We start from the raw sequence: 21,606 nt of genomic DNA, 5'->3' as shown, positions 1-21,606 counted from the left end.
CTAATATATTTAATATTCAGTAGCATGTGAGAATAATTTTTATGCAACTCTGATAGTTAGAAAGATAGATAACTCAATTATTAGATCATCTATCAAAATATTCAGATGTATAAGAGGCTACTAAAAAGATTGATGACTGAGAAAGTCCACTGGTTCTGGAGCCATCATATTCATGCATTTGGCCAGACAACATTTTTCGCTGCCTTCACAAGCAAGCTTCATTACCCATCACTCCACTGAAAAGAGTTTATTATGAGGCTGCCATCTTGGCAAGACTATTATTTAGATGATAAATGCTGAGGGGGAAAAAAGTGTGTCTACTTTTTTTTTTTTTTAAGAAAAAAAGATGAGCTTTTCTGACAGATAAAACAAACAGCATCTACATTTCTAATTAACTTAAATTTGGCAGATACAAATATAGGTCAGTTAAAGCTATGATGTTATCTTCTGTCTGAATTTTACCCTTAATTTGTAAAATGTAAATTAACTAATTAGAAGAAAAACAGCATGATTAGTGACAAAAATGCTTCAGCTGGGTCTTTGCTTCCTGACATTTATGATCAACTATAATGAATTATTGCTATTTTAAATAATTGATAGAATGTATATTTTTCTGCTTACAATGAAAGAAATTTTACCAAGAATTTATCAAAGAAGGCCAGAAACCCGGCAAAACAACAGAACTTTGTGGTGCACTTCCTGAGGAAAAGATGTATACAGAATGCCATAATATTAGAAACAATTGGGTTAATTTATGCTGTGTAGCTAGAGGTGAATGTAGAGGAAAGATGTGTGTAGACATTAAGTCACTAATAAACCCCGTTAAAAATTCTGTTTCCTATATTAAAGAAATATGCCTTACACTGGGTTCTACTATAGTTTTTGTTGTACTCAGGACCTAACCCCTTCTCTGTCATTCCAAATGGATTTGCTGTGTATTCAAGCAATTAGTGATGGGTGGGGGGTTACAGTGTTAGAAGAAGAATGGTTAGAAAAAGAAAAAAGATTTGGCCACTTAAATTTCAGCAGGAAAATCTGTCATTTTTAAGTAAAATTAATCCATGTAATAGTTACATGAAAAGAGGTTTTCAACTATTCCTATGTAGATAAAAATTCTACAATGAGAAGTACATCTACAATGTCAGACATAAATGTCAATTAAAAGTTACATAACATCCTGAACAGAAGGGTGTGCAGGGGTGGCCGAGTTTTGGCACAGTGGAGTGTGTGTGACTAGGGCCTTGGGCAGCCAGAGCAGGATGGGGGCTGTCACTTCTCATAGCACACAAACTAAGAGGTCTGATCTGAATGAGGAATACCAGGGAAATTGGAGCTGAAGCCCAGGGGGTAATGTAGATAGAAGCTGAATGTGCTCAGTCGGTAGTGGGCATTGGTTTCCAGTGACGTGACAACACTTGAAAAGGTGGAGAAAATAGAAACAGAAATGACTCAAACACAGATGCATGATGTCTACGGTGCTACTGGAAAGTTCAGTGATCATCCCAAACAGGCAAAGAGTTAAAACAATTATTATACGTACTTCAAAATTTCAGTCCTAATTTCAGGTATGCCACTACAATCCTCATCTTGGACAGAAGTATCTTAATTTCATTTAGTAGACAGTTATCACATTCGGAAAATAATACAACTGAAATACCTGAATACCCCTTTTTCCAATATTATGACAAATACATAAAACTTTCAACACTTTGCAAAGTATGACCTAAATGCTTAGAGAATATGATTGCATTTATTTTATATTTACTAGCTGTGGAGACAGAAAAAAAATCTTTCTGTAAAGCTGTTTCTCATTAAAAAGAGTATTTTTTAAAAAGGCATTTAGGTTATTACTTTTATATTTTAGAAATTCATTAATTGTATACATTTTTCTTCCCATCTTCCAGCCCACTGTGATACCGAATTAAGAAATAATATGGGTAACCGGTCAAAGCCCCACTTCGCAGTGTGTAAATCTAATATAGAACATCAATTTATATATGATAGAAAATTCTCCTGACAACTCTCTGGCCTCCACCTAACTCTTCAGCTTCTTAACACATGATATACCTATGAGACAATTCAAAAGCTACCTAAGACTTACTTTTACGTACATTAAACTTGCACTTCAGAGGTAATCCTCAAACATATGAATTCCAATATTAAACTTAATATAGCATAGAGACCTCATTTGTTTAGTTTTTCTCTTTCCAGCTATTAACAATCTCCATTTCCATTTGTCATTTTGAAAAACTAATTTAATTTTTTTTTTAATTAAAACCATTAATAGTTCCAAGAAAGATTTTTAGCTTGATGGTAACTGGGAAAAAAGGGGCTGGGGAAATTTAGAAAGCAATCATTTATATCCATTTACATTGTTTAATATTTCTGTACTGAAGGCAGCATTTCATGTTTGAGGAGTGTGTTTATCTGTGAAGGAGAAGAAAGGCAAGGAGGGAAATGCAGTGAGTGTCAGGTATCTTGACCAAACCTGAGTCCCTCAGTGTTGTAGGAAGGTCAGACCCTTTCAGCATTGTGCTGGTGTGTCAAAATACGTCAACAAACCATCACACCACAGGAAGAAGGATGACCTTTCAGTTCTTTGTTTGGGCTGCCTATGGAGCTTTGGATGTGGGGTATGCATGAATGGTTTTTCTAGCTGCTTGACAAATGCAACTCCCAAGGTTTCTTTCAAGTGTGATTGTTAAAAGCCCTAGGTTTGTACGTTTTGGTGCAACTTTCTAAACCCACAAACCTCATGGTGAAAACTGATGTAAAGTTAACTATCGATACCCCAAAGAGTCAGACTCAATTCAGCCAAACTAAAATTATTTTATAAATGTTCAAATGCAGGAGAGGAAGGGTGGGAGCTAGTAAATTTAGAAATAATTTTATTTGCTGTAAAAGTGAGAATTATTGTTAATCAGTTGTCAAACTTTGTTATGATGGCATAGCACAGTTGTTTTCTTTCTCTCCCTGTCCCTAAAAAGCGGCATTTCTCTATTCTCTCCCTCTGTGAAAAACCCACTTCACCTATTTCTACTGCAGATGATCCCTAAATCAATCCATTTCTGGTCCATCACTTGGACTACTATCCCACCACCCAGTTGCCTTTGAACATATTTAAACAACCCAACTGAAGTTATCACTAACCTACATTATTTTCTACTCCCAATTCTTTAATAGCATCATTATTTTAACCATCACCAACAATAAAACCTCAAAGTATCTTAGTTCCATACCCCTTTGCACAACATCATTTTTATTGATGTATTAAATATTGGCAATACTTGCCTAACTCTATAAATTCTGTCCATAATCCCTGTAAGCCTATTGACCCTCCCACTTCCACTGCCACTACTATAATTTGGTAATTAATGGATTATTTCAATATGCACAACTATAATAGCAATAGTATTCTTATCCCCAACTTCTTGTTTCTGTCCCATTTAAGCACTGCTACTAGAGTATCCATCTTAAAGTTAAGTTCTGATCACATCACTCTTCTATTCAAATACCTTGGCCTGGGTACTTGTCCTCTTCATGCCTCAATTTTCCCATATGAAATGTAATAAAATACTAGTACCTACCTCAAAGGATTGTTATGCAGATTAAAGTGGTTAATACATGTTAAGTGCTTAAACCAGTGCCTTGAACATAGTTGGTGCTCAATGTTAGCTATTTTTGTGATCTACGTACATGTTTTGGTTCCCTATTAGTTTCAATTAAATTCCTTGAAGGCAAGATTAGGTTTTGCTCACCTTTGTATTCTCTGAAGTACATAACATGCTGTTTCTACACAGAAGGAAATCATTAAACATCTACTGAATTTAATTGTTTAGCTATGCTACTATGGATGGATCAGTTTGCTAGAACTTGTTGCATTAGGAATATATAGTGGTGAAAATCCTCATTTCATATTAAAACAACGAAAGGCAATTGGAACCAATCAAATACTTTGGTTTAGTGTTTTAAGCTCAATATGGTTTTAAATACCTGGCCTATTAGCACACAACTAATGACTTTATTTTCATCACCTTCCTAATCAATATGGAATGCTCTTAAGGTATCACAGCTGGTCATCAAGGATGACTTAGCCTTCTACTTATATAAATTGATGAACTTTATGAATCCTAAAAAAACTGCTTTACTAAATACTAAATAAAGATATTTGGCTTTATTTTTTTGGCTTATGACCACTTGGAGTAAGATACCAGGGATGCAATAAGACTAAATTTAACATGGAGAAGTGGTAGTTAGCAAAGCTGCCAGCAACAGATAGAAAGGAAATGGCAAAAAGGAACAAAGAGGAGGAGGAAGGGGTTAACAAGATAATTTCCTGGTAGAATCCTGTGTAAGAAAACAAGGTGAGTAGAACACCAGAAACATCTCAATGTCAGTGATTCAGAAAGGAAAGGGAGTAAAACAAGACAATGGAATTCACACAAATCTTAAAGGTAGACTAAGAATATAAGAGAGCAGAAAAACCACAAGTGAATATGATTGGCTGTGTTAATGGATAAAAGGAATTCACAGGAGGGATTTAATTTTTTATAAAAATATGTCCTCCAGAGTCAATTAGAAATGAGAATGAAAGGATGTTAACCACTGCCATTATGTATCCATGTAGATTTCTGTTTTATGAGAAGGGTATGAGACATGCAAACTATATTCATGATTCATTTTCCATATTCAACATGTGTGAGAAGGAAATGAGCACAGGCAAAACATAGTCTCACCACTTACACATCACACAATCCAGGAGATTCTTGAATAATACCAAACGGCAGATGATGCTCAGAAATGGGGACATATGTTCATTATCGGTAGAGAAAGAGAAAAGGCATAACTGCCATGAACTGGGCTCTATCTCACCAAAAGATGGCCTGCTTTATTTGAGTCCAAGAGGCAGAAGAAACCCTAAGTGAAGGCTAGCAACTGATAACCAAAGAAAGCTGCTTTCTAACAACCATGGGCTTATTATCTGATCATCAGCCTTGACCATATCAAAGCCTTCCATATTGTTGGGTAAAAAGCAGTGACTAAAAAGTCTGACTCCAACCCTCAGAAGCCTGAGGTAAACTATGTAAGAGAGAGAGAGTGTGTGTGTGTGTGTGTGTGTGCACTCATGCAAGAGAAAGAGAGAAATAGATTTAAAAAAAAAAACAAACCAATGGTTTGCACAGTACTCTCTTATAGATTATTCTACTTATTATTGATGCTTAAGAAAATTTGTTTATGATGACAATGAAGTCTATAAATTAAATGGTATAATTAAGATTACAAGGTTAATTTGAACAAGACAAACTGGCTTATACAATATGTTAAACTATTTGTTAAAAACAAAAATTGAGAGACTCCTACTTAGAACCAAGATGGGGAAGCAAGGGTTGGATTTAGCTTTCCCTGAAAATTGAAAGACTAACACAACGGCTTTTAAACATTGGACACCAAGCAATGAAGGACTTGATCCCTGAGTGACAGGAAACAAAACAGGCAAGTCCTTTGATTGATCCAACTGGCTACCTGGATAGTTTCCGGGCTATGTTGTATAAAGGGTGAACACAGTGGAAGCCCAGTGGTCTCTGCAAGTTGAGGCAATATAGCTAGGAAGAAGGGAAGGCCAAAGCTGGAAGAGTTTGCAGGACAGAATACCAGCAGAAGAAAGCCACACAGAGAGAATTCCAGAGACCAGCAGTGGGTCTCTGTAGAGGATTCAGCAAAGTACTGATCAGTGCATATATGTAAAGATACAGAAAACTTAACACTATCAACCAACGTGATCTAATTGACATTTATAGGACATTTCACCCAACAAAAGCAGAATAAACTTTCTTTTCAAGTGTATGGAACATTTACAGACATAACCATAGTCTGGGCCATAAAACAAATTTCAATAAATTGACAAGGATTCAGATTTGTTCTCTGCCCTCAATGGAATTGAATTAGAAAACAATAACAGAAAGAGATCTGAAAAATTTCCAAATATTTGGAAATGAAATAGCATACATCCAAATGTATGCTATATGTAGTCTGTGGTTCAAAGAAAAAATCAACAGTATAAAGTATGTGGAACCAAATGAAAATGAAAATGCAACATGTAAACATTTGTAGGATGTGGCCACAGCAGTGCTTAGAGGTAAATTTATAGCACCAAACATGCCTATATTGAAAAAAAATGCTTTCAAATCAAAATTTTAGCTTTATACCTCAGAAAACTAGAAAAAGAAGAGCAAACGAAACCAAAACTAACAAAAGGAAAGGAAATACTTTAAAGTGGAAACTGATGAAAGAGAAAATGACAATCAATTAAAAAAATCAGTAAAACAAAAATTGTTTCTTTTAGAAGACCTGTAAAATTGATAAATCTCTAGGCAGATTGATCTGGAAAAGAAGAGACAATTAGTAATATCAGGACTGATAAATGTGATCTCTCTATAGATATTAATATTAAAATGATAACAAGGGAATATTTTGAAAAAGTTTATGCCAATACATTCCACAACTTAGATTAAATGAACAAACTCTTTGAAAGACTCAAAGTACCAAAGCTCACTCAGAAAAAAAAGATAGGTAACCCAAATCTATTAATAAACCTACATCTATTAAGAAATTGATTTTGTAGTTAAAAATTTCCAACAAAAAAATACCACAGGCCTAGATGGTTTGACTGGGAAATCCTACCAAAAACTTAAGAAAGAAATAATAAGAATTCTGCATAAACTTTTCCAGAAAATTAAAGAGGAGGGAATGCTTCCCAACTCATACTATAAGGCCAGCATTACTCTAATACCAAAACCAGACAAAGACATTAGGAGGAAAAATAAACCACCGACCTATATTACTCACGAACACAGATGTAAAAATTCTTAACAAATTTTAGTAAATCAAATTCAACAAAATATAAAAAGGGTATTGCTTCATGACCATATGGAGTTTATCCAGAAATGCAAGGTTGGTATTGCATTCAAAAATCAATCACTATAATTCATCATATTAACTGACTAATTTCAAAAATATGATACCTCAATAGATACATAAAAAGCATTTGACAAATTCCAACATCCATTTATGGTAAAAACTCTGAGCAAACTCAGAATAGAATGAAGTTTTCTCAACCTGAAAAACGGCATTACCAAAGACAGTCTTCTCAAAAATTGATTTTGGAACAATTGGATTTCTATATGTAAGAAAATGAACTTCAATCCATACAACACATCATATACAAAAATTCACTGAAAATGGATGCTGGGCTTAAATGTAAAATTATAAATTCTTTACAAGAAAACTTAGGGGATAAAATCTTTGTGATTTCTTTAGATCTTTACAGATTTCTTAGAAATCACATCAACAGCATGATGCATAACAAATTGATAAATTAGACTTCCCAAAAATAAAAAATTTCTGATCCCTGAAAGTCAAAAAAATTAGATGAGAAGCTACAAACTGAGAGAAAATATTGTATTTGCTAATCACATATTTGATAAAGTATTTAAATCCAGAAGGTTGGGGAAAAAAGGATTACCAAAACTCAAAAAGAAAGCAACTCAGTTAAAAAATGAAGCAAAGATTTTAATAGAGATTGCTCCAAAGAAAACCAATAGGTAGCAAATAAGTATATGAAAAGATTTTCAATATAATTTTTCATTATGTAAAGGCAGATTAAAATCATATTGAGATACTTTTACACAATTATTAAAAAATCTAAAGTTATAAAAGACTGACCACACACACCAAATGACAGGGAAGATGGGAAGCAACTGAGACTATTTTTTTTTGTAAAAAGCCACACACTTCTAGTGGGAATCTAAAAATGGGAAAAGCACTTGGGGAAATAGTTTAATCATTTCATAAAAAAATAAAAATATACCTACTGTATGTCCCAACCACTTCATTCCTAGTATCTACCCAAGATTAATGAAATCAGATAAATATTTTTACATAGCAGTTCATAGCAGCTGTATTAGTAATAGCCAGAACTAAAAACAACCTGAATGTCCATCAACAGGTGAATGGATAAACAAACAGTGGTACAGCCATGCAACTGAATACTTCTCAGCAGTAAAAAGGAATGAATTAGTGATACATTCAACAATGTAAGTAAATTTTGAGATAATTATGCTGAGTAAAAAAGCCAGACAAAAAAGTACGTGCTGTACGATTTTGATCTCATGTATATAAAATATCAGAAAATGCTATAAAAATACTAGAAAACACAAACTAACCAATAGTCACAGGAAGCAGATCAGTGGTTGACTGGGTGCAGGGAGAGCTGCAGGGGTTATGAGGATGGATTATAAAGGGACAGAAAGAGCAGAAGGAATCTTGGGGGTGGTGGGTACACTCACCATCTCTACCATGGTGATAATTTTATGGGTTTATACAAAACTTATTAGGTTGTACTCTTTAAATATCAATAATTTATTATGTGTCAATTGTACCTCAATAAAGCTATTTTAAAAAACACTGTTATTTATTAAAACAAATACTCCTTACTTTGCAACACACTGTAATTCACAATAAAATATGAACTCTAAAATAAAAACTTGTATTTCTTAACGAATGTTCTATACTCCATTTATTTTCTGATCGGGTTGATCTGTAGACAATACAGATTTAGTGAGTCTGTACCATATCCAAAAAAATCTCCCTGATTTTGTGGATTTCAATTCCAACAATCTAGGGATTTATTGTATTCTGGGTGTGTGCGTATATAACGGGCTTGTATATTGATCCTACATACATGTATTTTGAATACAGAAAAAGAGCTCTTGAGAGAGCAACAGAGAACTAGCCCATTTTCTAAAACCACATGAAGGTGAATATCTGAAACTCATATGCTAGAGAGAGGCTCCTAACTTTAGCTTAGCATATCCACTAACTCACAGAGTAAACACGCTTTTCCAACAGCTTTACCACTATGACCGACATGAAGCTGCCTCGTGGAGTAGAAAGAACATACGTGTGGAGTTCAGAGGGAGACCTGGATTCAGGTGCTGCCTCTGCAATTTACTGCCTCACCCCTCAAAGGCAGAGGCTGAGTCCCCACTGATGAACAACAGTGCCTGTAAATGTTTGCCTGTAAAAGACTCTGTTTAGAAGCAGACAAGCTAGGAACGCTAGGGCTAGCTAGCTAGCCAATCAAGCCTAGGTAAAGAAGAAGTTGACTTCAATGTTAGATGCAAATTAGCATCATCATAGTTTTCAAAATAAAACAAAACAAAAACTCCCAAAGTTTTTGTTGGGAGTTTTTGTTAGGTGATTGGTGCCACCAAATACCAATCAAATCAGTTTTCTAAGGGTAAAGCCAACATCAATATTTTTAAAATAATCCCCACGTGATTTTAACACAGTGAAGTTTGAAAATCACTGCCAATCCCTATACCTTAAGCCATTTTAGCATCAGTTTCAACCTGATCTCCATTATTCTAGAATGAGGCTCAGAAATAGACTCTGTATCCTTGAGTTCCTGACTCTAACTGTGCTCCAGATCTCACGTCCTATTGGTAAACTCTTTCATTCTTCCATGACCATTTCTGGATGGTCATAATGATGTGTTTCCATTCCTAGGATGGCCACTCAATCCTTTGCTTGCTGGTTTGGTTTGGGGTAACATTTCTGAGCCATACATGACTCAGATGAACTCTATCATAGTGAGTCAACAGAAGAGGAATCCTCTCAACAATTCTTTGGTACCCTGGCTTTGTAAAAATGGTCAATATGCTCCCCTCATAAAAATATTGCATGTGCTTAAAGACAGTAATCACTTAGATGTTTTTCTACCCTGAGAAAATGTAACACATTGACATTTCTTTATACATCTGTTTTCTTTCCCTTTAATCCTTTAACTCATTCCATTTTCTCAACAACTGTGTCTTTATTACAAATATCACTCTAAAGGCCTAAAACAACATTTCTATTCTATTCTTTATTTGCGTTTGTATTTAAAGTCATTTTAAAAAACAATAAACTATGGCAGAAAATATGAATTCCTTGCTTAGGAAAGTCTTGTTATTCACATCTCAAATGCAGAAAAAAAAGGTACTTAACCATTATGAGAAATCATCCCTACAAAAGTACCACATACACAGAAAACACTTGCCTCATCTTTATCAAATATTTTGAGGTTATTCCAGCTAATAACAGTGTCAAGTATTTGTCTAGAATAACAGAACATCCATATCTCACAACCAACTCCACTATAAGAGATGGAAAAGCAAATTATTATATTTTACCTTTACAGAAGCCCTCTCTAGTGCATTTGCTAATTATTAGTCAATCTGTCTCTTTTTGCTGATGACTACTTGTTAGTATACCGCAGCAGTGCCTTCCGAGGCTGCTGTAATTGAAGGTTTGCAAGAGCTTCTATTTGCTGAGGCACATACTCCAACTTGAGACAGATGTGATCAGCCTTGTTTTTAACAAGGCTGAAATAACTGGAAATCTGTGATTTGGCTAATTGCAGGCTTCCTGAAAGTATCTTAATACAGGAAAAAACTTTGGCCATCCTCTGAAAAATACCTTCCTTAACTCTAACTGCTCGGCGGCCCTGTTCTAAAAGCCTATCCTCTCAAGTTATCACAAACCAGAGAAAGCAATTGCTAGACCATTGAGTAAATAACTGATCTTTAAAAATACTTAGAGGTAAGAAGGAAAGTCAAATCAATCCTTGTGGCAGAAGGTATTAGCTTAGCATTGCTTCTAGGAGAGTAGACTTTCTGGAGCCAAAGGTTCAAAAAAATCTGACAGATAGAACTCAGCTCTTAATCTTTTCAGTGGTACATAAATGTGACCAAGACCATATTTCCTCTGGTGTTCATCTCCCCTCATATCCTAACACCAGGGCAAGAAATGGCTTTGGAAGACACACACACTTGCTTCCTTTGATACTGTCCTTTAGATCCAATCAAGAGGGGTCCATGTCCTGGACCCAAGCTTTAGAGGTCTCTGCTCTAGCCCCTCTTTGGTTGTATCCCAATCCATGGGGTGAGGAGTCTTTGGGACCAAGGAACATCCTCACTTAATGCCTCTTTCTAAGCCCACACTCCATGTGCCAAGGACCTCACACTTCCTAATCTAATATCCTGAGACTATTCCCAGGTCCTGCATGGCCCTCTCTCTCAGGTTTGTCCACCTGATAAAAGGGAAGACCAGCAGAGTGTGCACCCCTGGCCTGAGGGCAGTGGTTTGTAGGAATGTGCATGGAGCTTAGATATGTAGGTTGGGTTGTGCTTGACACCTTTCCAGGTGTAGGATGGAGCCGAGGCAGGCTGTGTGGTGAGGCCACATCTCAGCACTGACACATCTGGAAATTCTTAATGCAAATCTGAGCTTCCAGTTCTTCATGTAGGATAGAATATATTTTATTTAATGTCTGTTATGTAATTTTAAATATTTAGACATATGGTATATAGGGCTCCATTTGTACTATTGCCCCAGGCCCAGTTTCATGCACCCAATAAAGAAACTAGGAATCACCCTTTGCTCAGAATTTTCAAGGCATTCCATGTCAAATTTTGAAGGAGAGAAGTGGGTGAAGTTTTGGGAAAGCAACTAATCAATATAAGATTACAAATATTTATCTAAAAAAACTTTATAAAATACATTTGCCATTTGTTCTCAGTTATTTTCTATTTTAAAATTCTTTATGTTAAATACATTTACACTATATTTCATGAAATAGATCGGGAAAAGCCTATATATTTGAAAAGTCTGTAAAAGTTTTTCAGAAATATGAGATTTTTTCTCACTGTCCTTGGAGTGGAATTCTCAACAAAAAAGTTTTGGCTATATTATGGTTTAATGTTATACATCTGACATAATCCTCAACAGTTGATTCAAACATTATTGTCTATCAAGCATCAGTAAATTCATTCATATATTCATTCATTCAATAAATATCTACTATCATCTACTATGTGCCAGTTTTTGGACATTCAGAGATGGACAAAACCAGTAGATAAGATGGAACTGATTTTTAATTGGAGGATGTTGACAAGCAAACAAGTAATTATAATGTTTGATAAATGCTATGAAATTATTAGCAGAACACAAGAGGTACATCAAACCCAATCTTGGAATTCGGGAAGGTTTCCCAAAGAGATGTCAGTCAAGCTGAGTGCTGAAATTAGCTAAGTAGTTTATATGGTAAAGAAGACAATTAAAAGTGTCTAATCAGAAGACTTTCAAATTCCATGAGAGTGATATTCAGGACAAAGAGACAGAGGGGAACTAATATTTGTTCACTGCCAGGCACTGTGAAAGTGCATTACATGTATTAAATAAATGATCTTCATAATAGTAGGGCAAGGAAGGTATTATTAAGCCCATTTTATTGAAAAGAAAACAAATGGGCAAGGAAAAGTTGCTTCCAGTCATGAGACCAGAGAGTGGCAGAGCAGGGATTCAAACCCAATATTTCTTCCATTATGTCAAGGATCACTAAATTGGAAAACCAGATTCAAACAAAGCTTTGCCCCATTTGTTTCAGCCAGGAAGCTAAGATCTTCTTTAAGAAGAGCAGAGAGGTAAATCAGCAAAGTGCACTTTGGTTTTAAATAGATGCCTCTAATGATAGTGTGCCAGAATGTGACCAGAACGGCAGATGGAGGGGCTGAACTTGCAGTTGCCACTTCCATGTTCTTGACAGTGTTTGCTGCATACTGTTCACGGGCTTTATAGCTTGTGGCTCTTTCTTTGTCATTCAAGGTCACTCAGTGTTTTCATTCAAATTGACCCACCTTACCACCAACCACCAAAGGTAAGCACAGGATGTCTGCTCCTGTTTCTTTGAAAGGCCACGTTAGAACTCATGTATGTATTGGTCTCTTTATTTATCTGTCATCATCTGAATATAAAAATATATTTAGTAATACAGGTCAAATTGTCAAAGGACTCACTTTTTGATTAGAGAAGTGGAATGAGAAGGCCTTCCTGGTGTTGATTCCATAAGGAAATGCGTTTTCTGGTAACCCTATGCAACACGGGGCTGTATTTATGGTCCAAATGCTGCTTCTCAGAGGCACTCGTTATTTCCTTTAGCTCCACAGAAGTATAGAGTTTTAAGGAGTTATTTATTAATCCAGGTTCACACATGGAATGGGAGTCTGCTTGCAGGAAAGAAAGCTTAAAGTTCCTTACTCAGTATCTCTGATTTGGGGGAAGGAGACTGCATTGCAAAATTTAATTTTTTTAAAGGTTAATTAACCTGAGTAAAAATATCAATTTACTATAAAAGAAAACTTACAGAAATGTTAATCTCAAAATTGGGGACTGTATAGTTATTTGTTTGGGAAAATAGGTTTATATTAATACAAAGGCATTATTCTACAAATAGTAATTGAACAGACTTAATGTAAAATCCAATATTTAATCTGAAAATAGTATGATAATTAGCTAACATTAGTTTTTATATCAACTAGTGGCTTATCACACAAATAAAGAAAATAGCCCAAATTGAAAGGCAGGCAGGGGAGAATTTCACCCAACTTTAAAGAATTTAAGCAACTGCTGTGTGAGTTATATTGAGGCAAAATATGAAAATAGTAGGATCTGATATTTTCACAAATGGGCTAAGTTCTCCTTCTGTCACAATGTCCCATCACTGGTAAGCTTATATAATTATTACAATCCAAATTTTATAATCAAGTAATTGCCTCTATGTTCCATTTTGAACTACGTGCATCTCTTGGCCTCTCTGCAGATATTTGATAACATCAGTGACTTTTGTGTCTAGTATTTCCTCCTTAAATGATCTGGTCCCTTTAAAACCAATGCTAGAACTCCTTTATCACACATCATGCCCTAAATGAATTATGCCCAGCCAGGTGCAGTGGCTCACACCTGTAATCTCAGTGACTAGGGAGGCTGAAGTAGGAGATCACATGAGGTCAGGAGGTCAGGAGTTCAAGACACCAGCCTGGGCAACACAGTGAGACCCTGTCTCTACAAAAAATAAAAAAAAAATTAGCCAGGTGTGGTGGCACATGCCTGTAGTCCTAGCTACTTGGGAGGCTGAGGTGGGAGGATCACTTGAGCCCAGGAGTTTGGGGCTGCAGTGAGCTTTGATGACGCCACTATACTCCAACCTCAGATGACAGAGTGAGATCCTGTCTCTAAAAAAAAAATAAATAAATGGGTGATTGAATCAATGAATTATGTCTACTTAGCTGATATATCTTTGAGGGACATGTTTAGGGAAAGTAAATCAGTAATAGTCTAAGTAAAACATCATTAGAATGGAAAAAGTAGAATGCAATAAAATAATAAAAAATACACAGGAAACTGTATTAAATTTCTATGACTCCAGCTGTGTCGAAAATCCATAGGTCTATCACTCAAGTAACTAGATTATTTAATCAACATCTAAATGGTAAGTGCACATAGTAGGTACTCAATAAATAGTTTTAGAATAAAGATTATACTTTTGGAATTTTAAAGTAAGTTCTACCATTTGGGATTCAATTTGCAATTGTTCTTCAAAAAAGAGATGACCAGTACCAAAAGGGGGAAAACGGTTTCAATGCATACTGATTGAGTTGATAGGCATTTTAAATTCTTTTAACAACCTAAACTTACACAATTTGATTTTCTTATCATTGTTTTCCCTATACTATCAAAAATGATGCTTTCTCTACTATTTCAAACTCATCATAAAATTGCTAAAAATCTAAAATTCCATTTGCCACATTACTACTAATTTGAATAATGGCTGAATAAAACACAGGAAACGCTGAAGCAGCATTGATTTCTAAAACATTTTGCACTTTCCTCCTCCATCCCTGTAAAGTAAAGCTCGGATGCTACGCGCAATTACACAAGAAAATCAAGAAAGCCATTACGTTCAGCATTTTGTCATGATCATTGTTACCATGGCAAAAAGTGGGCTCAGTTTAGCACAGCTGCTACAGGCAACGTCCGCTGGCCTTTTGTAAAGCTGAGTAACAATATAACGCCAAATTCTCTAGCTGGTTGCTGTTTTTAACCCAGGACAAGGCTATTGTCCACAGTTGCTACTGCCTCATTCCTTAATGATTGGAGCTAATGTCATCTTATTATTGTATTCTTCCTATTGGTCAGTGACCAAGGAAAATAGTTTATCTAGGAAGGTTACCACTTGACCCACCTCCTATTCTAAAGGGAGAAAATGTGTATACTGTGAAAACTTGGGACTGCAATAATAGAAAAAGGCAAAGTTTCAACAATAGCATTGTAAATGACAACAGGGCTGTGCTGGGAATAGCACAAGTTCAGGAGAAAGAGAAATGCAGACCTATGATAACTAGCTGTATGGCATATCATTTTCTCCGAGTATCAGCTTAGTTATCTCTAAAATGGGGATAAAAGTAACTTCCTTGTGAGGATTAGCTGAGATAATCTGCAGGCCCAGGCACGTGGTGAGTAATCAATAAAATAGCATCCCCCCAACCCCTTACACCTTTCTTAATCACTGAAGATTTCTATGCCTTCAGGAATGTTGACAGCAGCCGGTGGGTAAACTGTTTCCTACTGTTAGAAGGTAAATCATTTTCATTTTTCATATCATTTGGTTACTTTCCTCAGAGAGCTGAGGACAAATTATTCTGAAGTCTGGCAGTAAGCATAAATTTCACATCAAAAGGATAAAAACTCAATGTCAATATTATAATATGCATCACATCTTATTATCCATATTATAAGTGGCACTAATATTATCATTGTACAATGGAAAATGAAGTATATACTAACTTTGACCTTATGCAGAGATTTTTAGTCTTAAAAAATGAAGCAACATTATGAAAGCAGAGAAGTTTAAATTATCTGAAATGAATACATTAATCAAGACCCTATATTCACTAGAAAAAAAGGCTACTAGCATTTTTACCAGCTAAACAAAATATTTTTTCTAATGAGATTTCAGCTGAGTGTCGTTTATCTTAAGAGAAAAATAATGGGACCTTACCTATTCCAGTAGCTCCAGAACTGGTCATGCAGGTAGGCGTGGTGGCTACATTCATCACCAAATGAGGCTTTGCTTTCAATCCAGTGAATTATGTGCCCTTCTACAGCTAAGGGACAAAGCATTACTAATATACGGCAAAGGAAAGGGAAGATTGAAAATTCTGAACTCTACACAGGCCTCTCTATGCTTCACATTAATGAGCAGAGGCTTAGCGCTTACCATCATCTATAAATGTAATTATAAAACAATGCATTGCATATGTTCATTACAAGGAACATTTATGTTACCATCACATCCCTTTTATTTTTCATATTCCTCAAAGTCCCTTTCCTAGTTCTGAGATTCCCTGTATAACTCGACAAGTGACATGTCAAACAGACCAGAATGAGTTTGGCTTTTCAAGAGAATCAAGTTTAAAAGATGCAAAATTTAGAGAAATAAGTTGAAAATGGCAAGTTTAGAAAATATGTTCATTTCTCAAGTATATGTAAAAGTTTGTAAAGTATAGATTTCTTTTGAACCTATTATTTTTTACCATTTTAAAATAATCTTCTTCAACTATTTTCATCCATTTAGGTAAAATTTTATAAAGTTAATCTACTCAGGTAACATTTGCTACTATGAACATATTAACAAAAAATGTATAGAAAAAAATACACCTCTTTTCTCTATAAACAAATGCACAACAGAGCTTAAGAACTTACCAACTGGAACTTGTAAAATAAAGTCTGGCGTTTTGTCATAACCCTTTGCACGGAGCTGATCTTCATCTACAGAAAGAACAAATACTATTACTTATAGCAGTGTTCCATTAACAAGATAGCAATATAATTGCTTTTCTTTCTCATATATGTGTAAAAATTACTAATGCAGTCATACATATCTTTCTTATGCTTGCAATGCTGTGTCAGAATAAATGAACTTTCTTAACAAACCTGAAGCACAGATATAAAAACACTTCTTTGTCCCTTCTGCATTTTTATGCCTTTATTATAAACATCATTAATTCAAGCTGTGATACGCTATCTTTTTTTTGTAACTGGAGATACTAAAAATAAAGAAATATACTTACTGATTGAAAGAACAGGCTTTCACCACCATGAACATTGCTAATGTTATCAGCCAATATTGACAATTTACAGGAAGGCAAGAGCACAGTGGCCTTTATAATTATGAAACAAATGCTCTCAACAAAGCAATTAAGAAAGTTTAGTTTCAATTAGTGAAACTATTCCTACACAGAAGAAAGGGACAAGGACAATGAGATCACCACAAAGAATTAATTATCCTGCTTAACTCCTTTGGTATGCTATTGCTTTTGGCATTTACCAGGGTTTTATAACTAACAATATGCAATTCTGAAAAGCAAACAGGCCTTTAAGATTTTTTTCCCTAAGTCTGTTTGATTTCTTGATCCTCTGGTAAACATCAATGATCCATCCAGAAGGAAAAAAAGAAAGCCTGACAAAGTTGGAAAAAACTAGCAAGGTGCTTGGTTAAAAAAAAAAAAAAATCCTCCAATATTTTCTAAATGCTGTCCTTGACTTCTAATGGCATTACAATGTGATTTCTGAAATGGGGAGTTCTCCATTAGATTTTGGAGTGACCTGGTCATTCAATTCCAGACATGGCTTTCTGTCTTCACCCAACCTCAACTAATGGTCCAACCAAGTAACAAGGAAGGCTGTGTGGTCTCTTAACACCTACGGGGCTGTTGACATTGTCATGCATCCCATTCGCCTTCCTGCATCACCTTTGATTAAAATTAATGGCCCATTCCCAGTGTTGGGTAGCTTATTTCCAATCCATTTGTCAGCCCAAGACAGTGGTTTCATGGCCAACATTCAGGAACTCTCTTTTAGAACACTCTTGTGTAAATCTTGAAAGGTCAGCATTTTAAATGTAAATAACCTTTTAATGACAAGACACATATTTAAAGTAGACATTTAAGTTAAATTCTGTTAAAAGTCAATATCCTTAAGCTATCGAGATTTTGAAGGATTGATGCCAGAATTCAGTACAATCCCCCCCCCCCCCCCCCCGTCTTGAAATACAAAAAAATTTTAAGTTAAATGTTGAGGTAATGAAATACAAATTAAAGTAGTATGACTTTAAAAACAAGAAAATTTGGAAAGTGTGCTGTTGATGAACAGAACTGGAGAAAAATTTCTATACTCAGACCACAACGAGACTATTTAATAAAAAAGACATTTATTAAAATCGACTCTAGTGCCTTGAGCTGACGTTTCAGGTAGCTGATGAACAGTTTTAAAGGCTGGGTTGACATTAAAAAAGATAGATTAATATTTTATTAAAACTATCCTAGCTTGATCAACCTTTGCAGATGTTAAAATCTATTTCAGAAAGAAAAATGATTATGTTTCTGATAACAGTGCAAAACAAAATTTCAAAGGTCACCAAGCAATCCAAATGCACACACTAAAATCCCTTTAAAAGGCAGATGCTGCACTCATGTTCACTGCACCAAAATTACTAACACAATACCTACAATTTAAACTGCATGACTGCCTTAATGTGAAAATTAAAAAACCCAAACCCCAAAACCCGAACATAAAATATCAAGTGAGGCTAGGGAATCTTTCCATCTTTCTGTGGAGAACTTCAAAGTACAACTGGCTCATTTGAGTGCATGCACTCTCTTTCTTATACACACACACACGCACACACACACACACACACACACACACACACCCTTCTTTCTCCCTCCCTCCCATTCTCTGTCTCAGAATGAAGTTGATCCAATGGTAATCATACCCAAAAGACGGCATCTAGAAGTCTGTATCACCACTAGTGATATTAGACTTCTATTTTTTATAGTAAAGAGGTTACCTACAACATCTGAAAAACTATGTATTGGACATCCTCTCCTTCCTTAAATTTACTTACTAAACTCTCACTGCCTTATCGCCCCTGTTTCAACCTTCACACTGCTTCTTTCAATCTAGAGTTCCTAGGAAAGGAGGAGGTAACAACTTGGCAACCTTCAGAGGAAATGACAGCACAAGTATAGGAAGTAGCATTTATGAACAGGTGGCCTTGTTCACCTGCTCTAGGCCCCAGGAGAAGTTTCTAACACTGAATCACCCCACTGGGAGATTTTTAAGGTCAGCCCTGTCCATCTGGCCTGATTTTCTAGCTTTTGCATTATGCTCCTTTCTTGGACTCCAGACCTTGACACATTTCTTTGGATCATTATCCAAACCATTCAGTATGGATTTAAAATTTGGTTTATCTGTCCAGGTTCCAACAGTGGGATCCTGAAGGGACATACCTTGGTCACAGCCCATACTAATTCCCTTCTGCCTCATTCTGTGTTAGCTACCTTGTACTATTGTCCATTGTCTATTGTCTCTCACACACTGGGCTGGATGCTGTTGTTCTGACAACAGAAATGTTTCGCTTTCATCTTTAAACATCCTATCCATTGCCCCACTCTCACCATCAAGATATGTCCTATACACATTTAATACTCAAAAAGAATAACTGAATAAAATACAAGTGCATTTTTAAGAATATTTATGTCTTTTACAAAGCCCATCTGGACTGACAATAATTTTCTTTCCTAATTTAACTCCCCATGCATCAAAAAGGCACAGTGGCACTGAACTAAACTCAAAGATCAAGGTTTTATTTGATAACTTTTCATTGCTATCTTTCATCCTTGGTCCCAACTGTCTGTTCTACATTTTCATCTGAGGTTCATTTCAATTGTAAAGAAAAGGACAATATTCTTTTCCTTAACACTGATGGGAAATTTTCCTATGTTTTTCCTTGATGCTTAGTATTTTAAATAATGTTGGACTTACCTGCTCCTTAAAATTTTGGTTGTATATCCCCACAAAAACCCAATCTACACCTGGTGCTATTGTTGGACTATACTTCGGCTACTTTTCCATTCCTTTTATGGCTACTGATCTATTTATATTTTTATCTCTTCTATAGTCAGTTTTGCAATTTATATTTTCCTTGAAAATCACACATTTCAAATAGGTTCTTATAATTCTTTACACAATTTGAACCAAGCAGTTACTTATAATTTTTTGAGTTTCCCAAGTTGAAACTAGATGTTTAAGTGATCTGCTGTTTTTTTCCAAGAAAAAAATGATCAAGATTAAGAAAAAAGTAAAAATAATTAGTCAGAGGTATACAATTTATTCATGTTATAAGAACACTTGTAGCCTCTAATATGTTGAAATAAAAATTATTTAAAGAAAGAATAATATTAGTCAGAAAGAAAAAACAAGTAATGGTAATAATATGGAATAACATTTTTATTCCCAAAATGGTTGGGGATAAATAAGAAATCAATCTCTAAATCCTACAAATCTATTTTATTCAGTGTATATAGCAGATACAAAGTGAGGTTCTTCTGGTTTAAAGCGAATATACCCAATATATTTCATAACTATTAAGCTCTTTAATGTCATAGTTCAAGAGTACATTATCAAAATTAATATAAGAATATTATCACTTAAAAGCAGACTTGTTAGCCTCTAGATTCACAAAATGGTTTTTAGATAATCTGAATTAGTTGAGCTTACTGGTCCAACATTCCAATTTATGCACCAGAAACGTAGCCTAGAAAAGTTAAGTGACCAATGGAGACCTAGATCTCTCAAATAGTTACAGACACAGGGCAAGAGCCCATGTCAACCAAGTTCCAGTTTGTTCCAGCGGACTGTACACCACTCTTAATTATGCAGATATTTAAATGTGATTATGTGTAACACTTATGAAGTGGGGAAAATTCTTATCTTCCTCTTGTAAGATTTTGAAGCACAGGAGAGGTAGATAGCCATCTGTCATATATTGTTTAGATCAGATATCATTTAGATAACACCTGTCTGAAAAGAAGAACTAGATAATTTCTTGAATTCTAGCATTTCAATGATCCTCTCTCCAATTTATCTTAAAAAAAATCAACAAAACTGAATCCAAAGATAAAACTGATGTTAATTTTTAAAAACAACCCAGGTCTTCATTTATTTTTAAGTTGTCAGGCCCATCTTTAGAGGGCATTTTTAGAAAAGGAACTACATGTGCGTAAAGAACATTGTGAAAGTTTAATTTCTCTGGCCTTTGAATTACCCTCTTTTCCAAATACCCAAAATATCCAAAGCAATTAAGAACTAATTACACAATTTCTTTTTTTAAAATAAAGGACTGATTTTGAGTCAGAGAACAAAAACACATTTGAAACTAGTTAACATATACTTAAGAATCATGGGACATAGGACTACCAAGAAAAGGTTTGAGGGCTTTTGGGGTTTTTTGGTTTTTTTTTTTAATTAAAAGCTTTAAATTTAAGAGGATAGTCATTTTCAGAAAGATTATGCAAAATTCCAGTTCACAACATCAGAAAATTAAAAATAACATCCTGACATGCCTTTTATTTATCAATGTATCAAGAGTTTTCTAAACTCCTAGATTAAAATATGCTATAAGATCTTTTTTACACCTAGTGTGCATCTATACTAAGTTGGGGAAGGGCAAAAAGGACATCTATTAATACAAATTAAAATTACAGTATATGTTTTTTACTCTAGTATTTTACTTTTCTGTGTTTTTTTTTCCAAAACACGGCCTTCATTCAATACTTGGAGCTATAACTTTTATTCTCTATATTTTTATGTTCTCTAGGAGTAAGC

The 21,606-nt window shown here is 35.0% G+C and overlaps 1 protein-coding gene across 2 annotated transcripts in view; it reads right to left on the bottom strand.

Moving 5' to 3' along the window:
- The window catches only part of CDIN1 (CDAN1 interacting nuclease 1), a 224,810-nt gene that overhangs the window by 97,739 nt on the left and 105,465 nt on the right, over nt 1-21,606 (bottom strand). For both annotated transcript variants that reach the window (XM_012766350.3, XM_012766349.3), the window contains exons 9-10: nt 16,642-16,707; nt 15,938-16,043 (exon numbers count right to left, since the gene is read on the bottom strand). In XM_012766350.3, the coding sequence (XP_012621804.1) occupies nt 15,938-16,043; nt 16,642-16,707 (172 nt within the window). The remainder of the gene's footprint in view (nt 1-15,937; nt 16,044-16,641; nt 16,708-21,606) is intronic.

Source organism: Microcebus murinus, chromosome 6 (assembly GCF_040939455.1).
Source record: "Microcebus murinus isolate Inina chromosome 6, M.murinus_Inina_mat1.0, whole genome shotgun sequence".
In the NCBI taxonomy this organism is placed as follows: Eukaryota; Metazoa; Chordata; class Mammalia; order Primates; family Cheirogaleidae; genus Microcebus; species Microcebus murinus.
The sequence above is the reverse complement of the archived record's forward strand: the minus strand, read 5'-3'. Positions and strand labels throughout refer to the sequence as shown.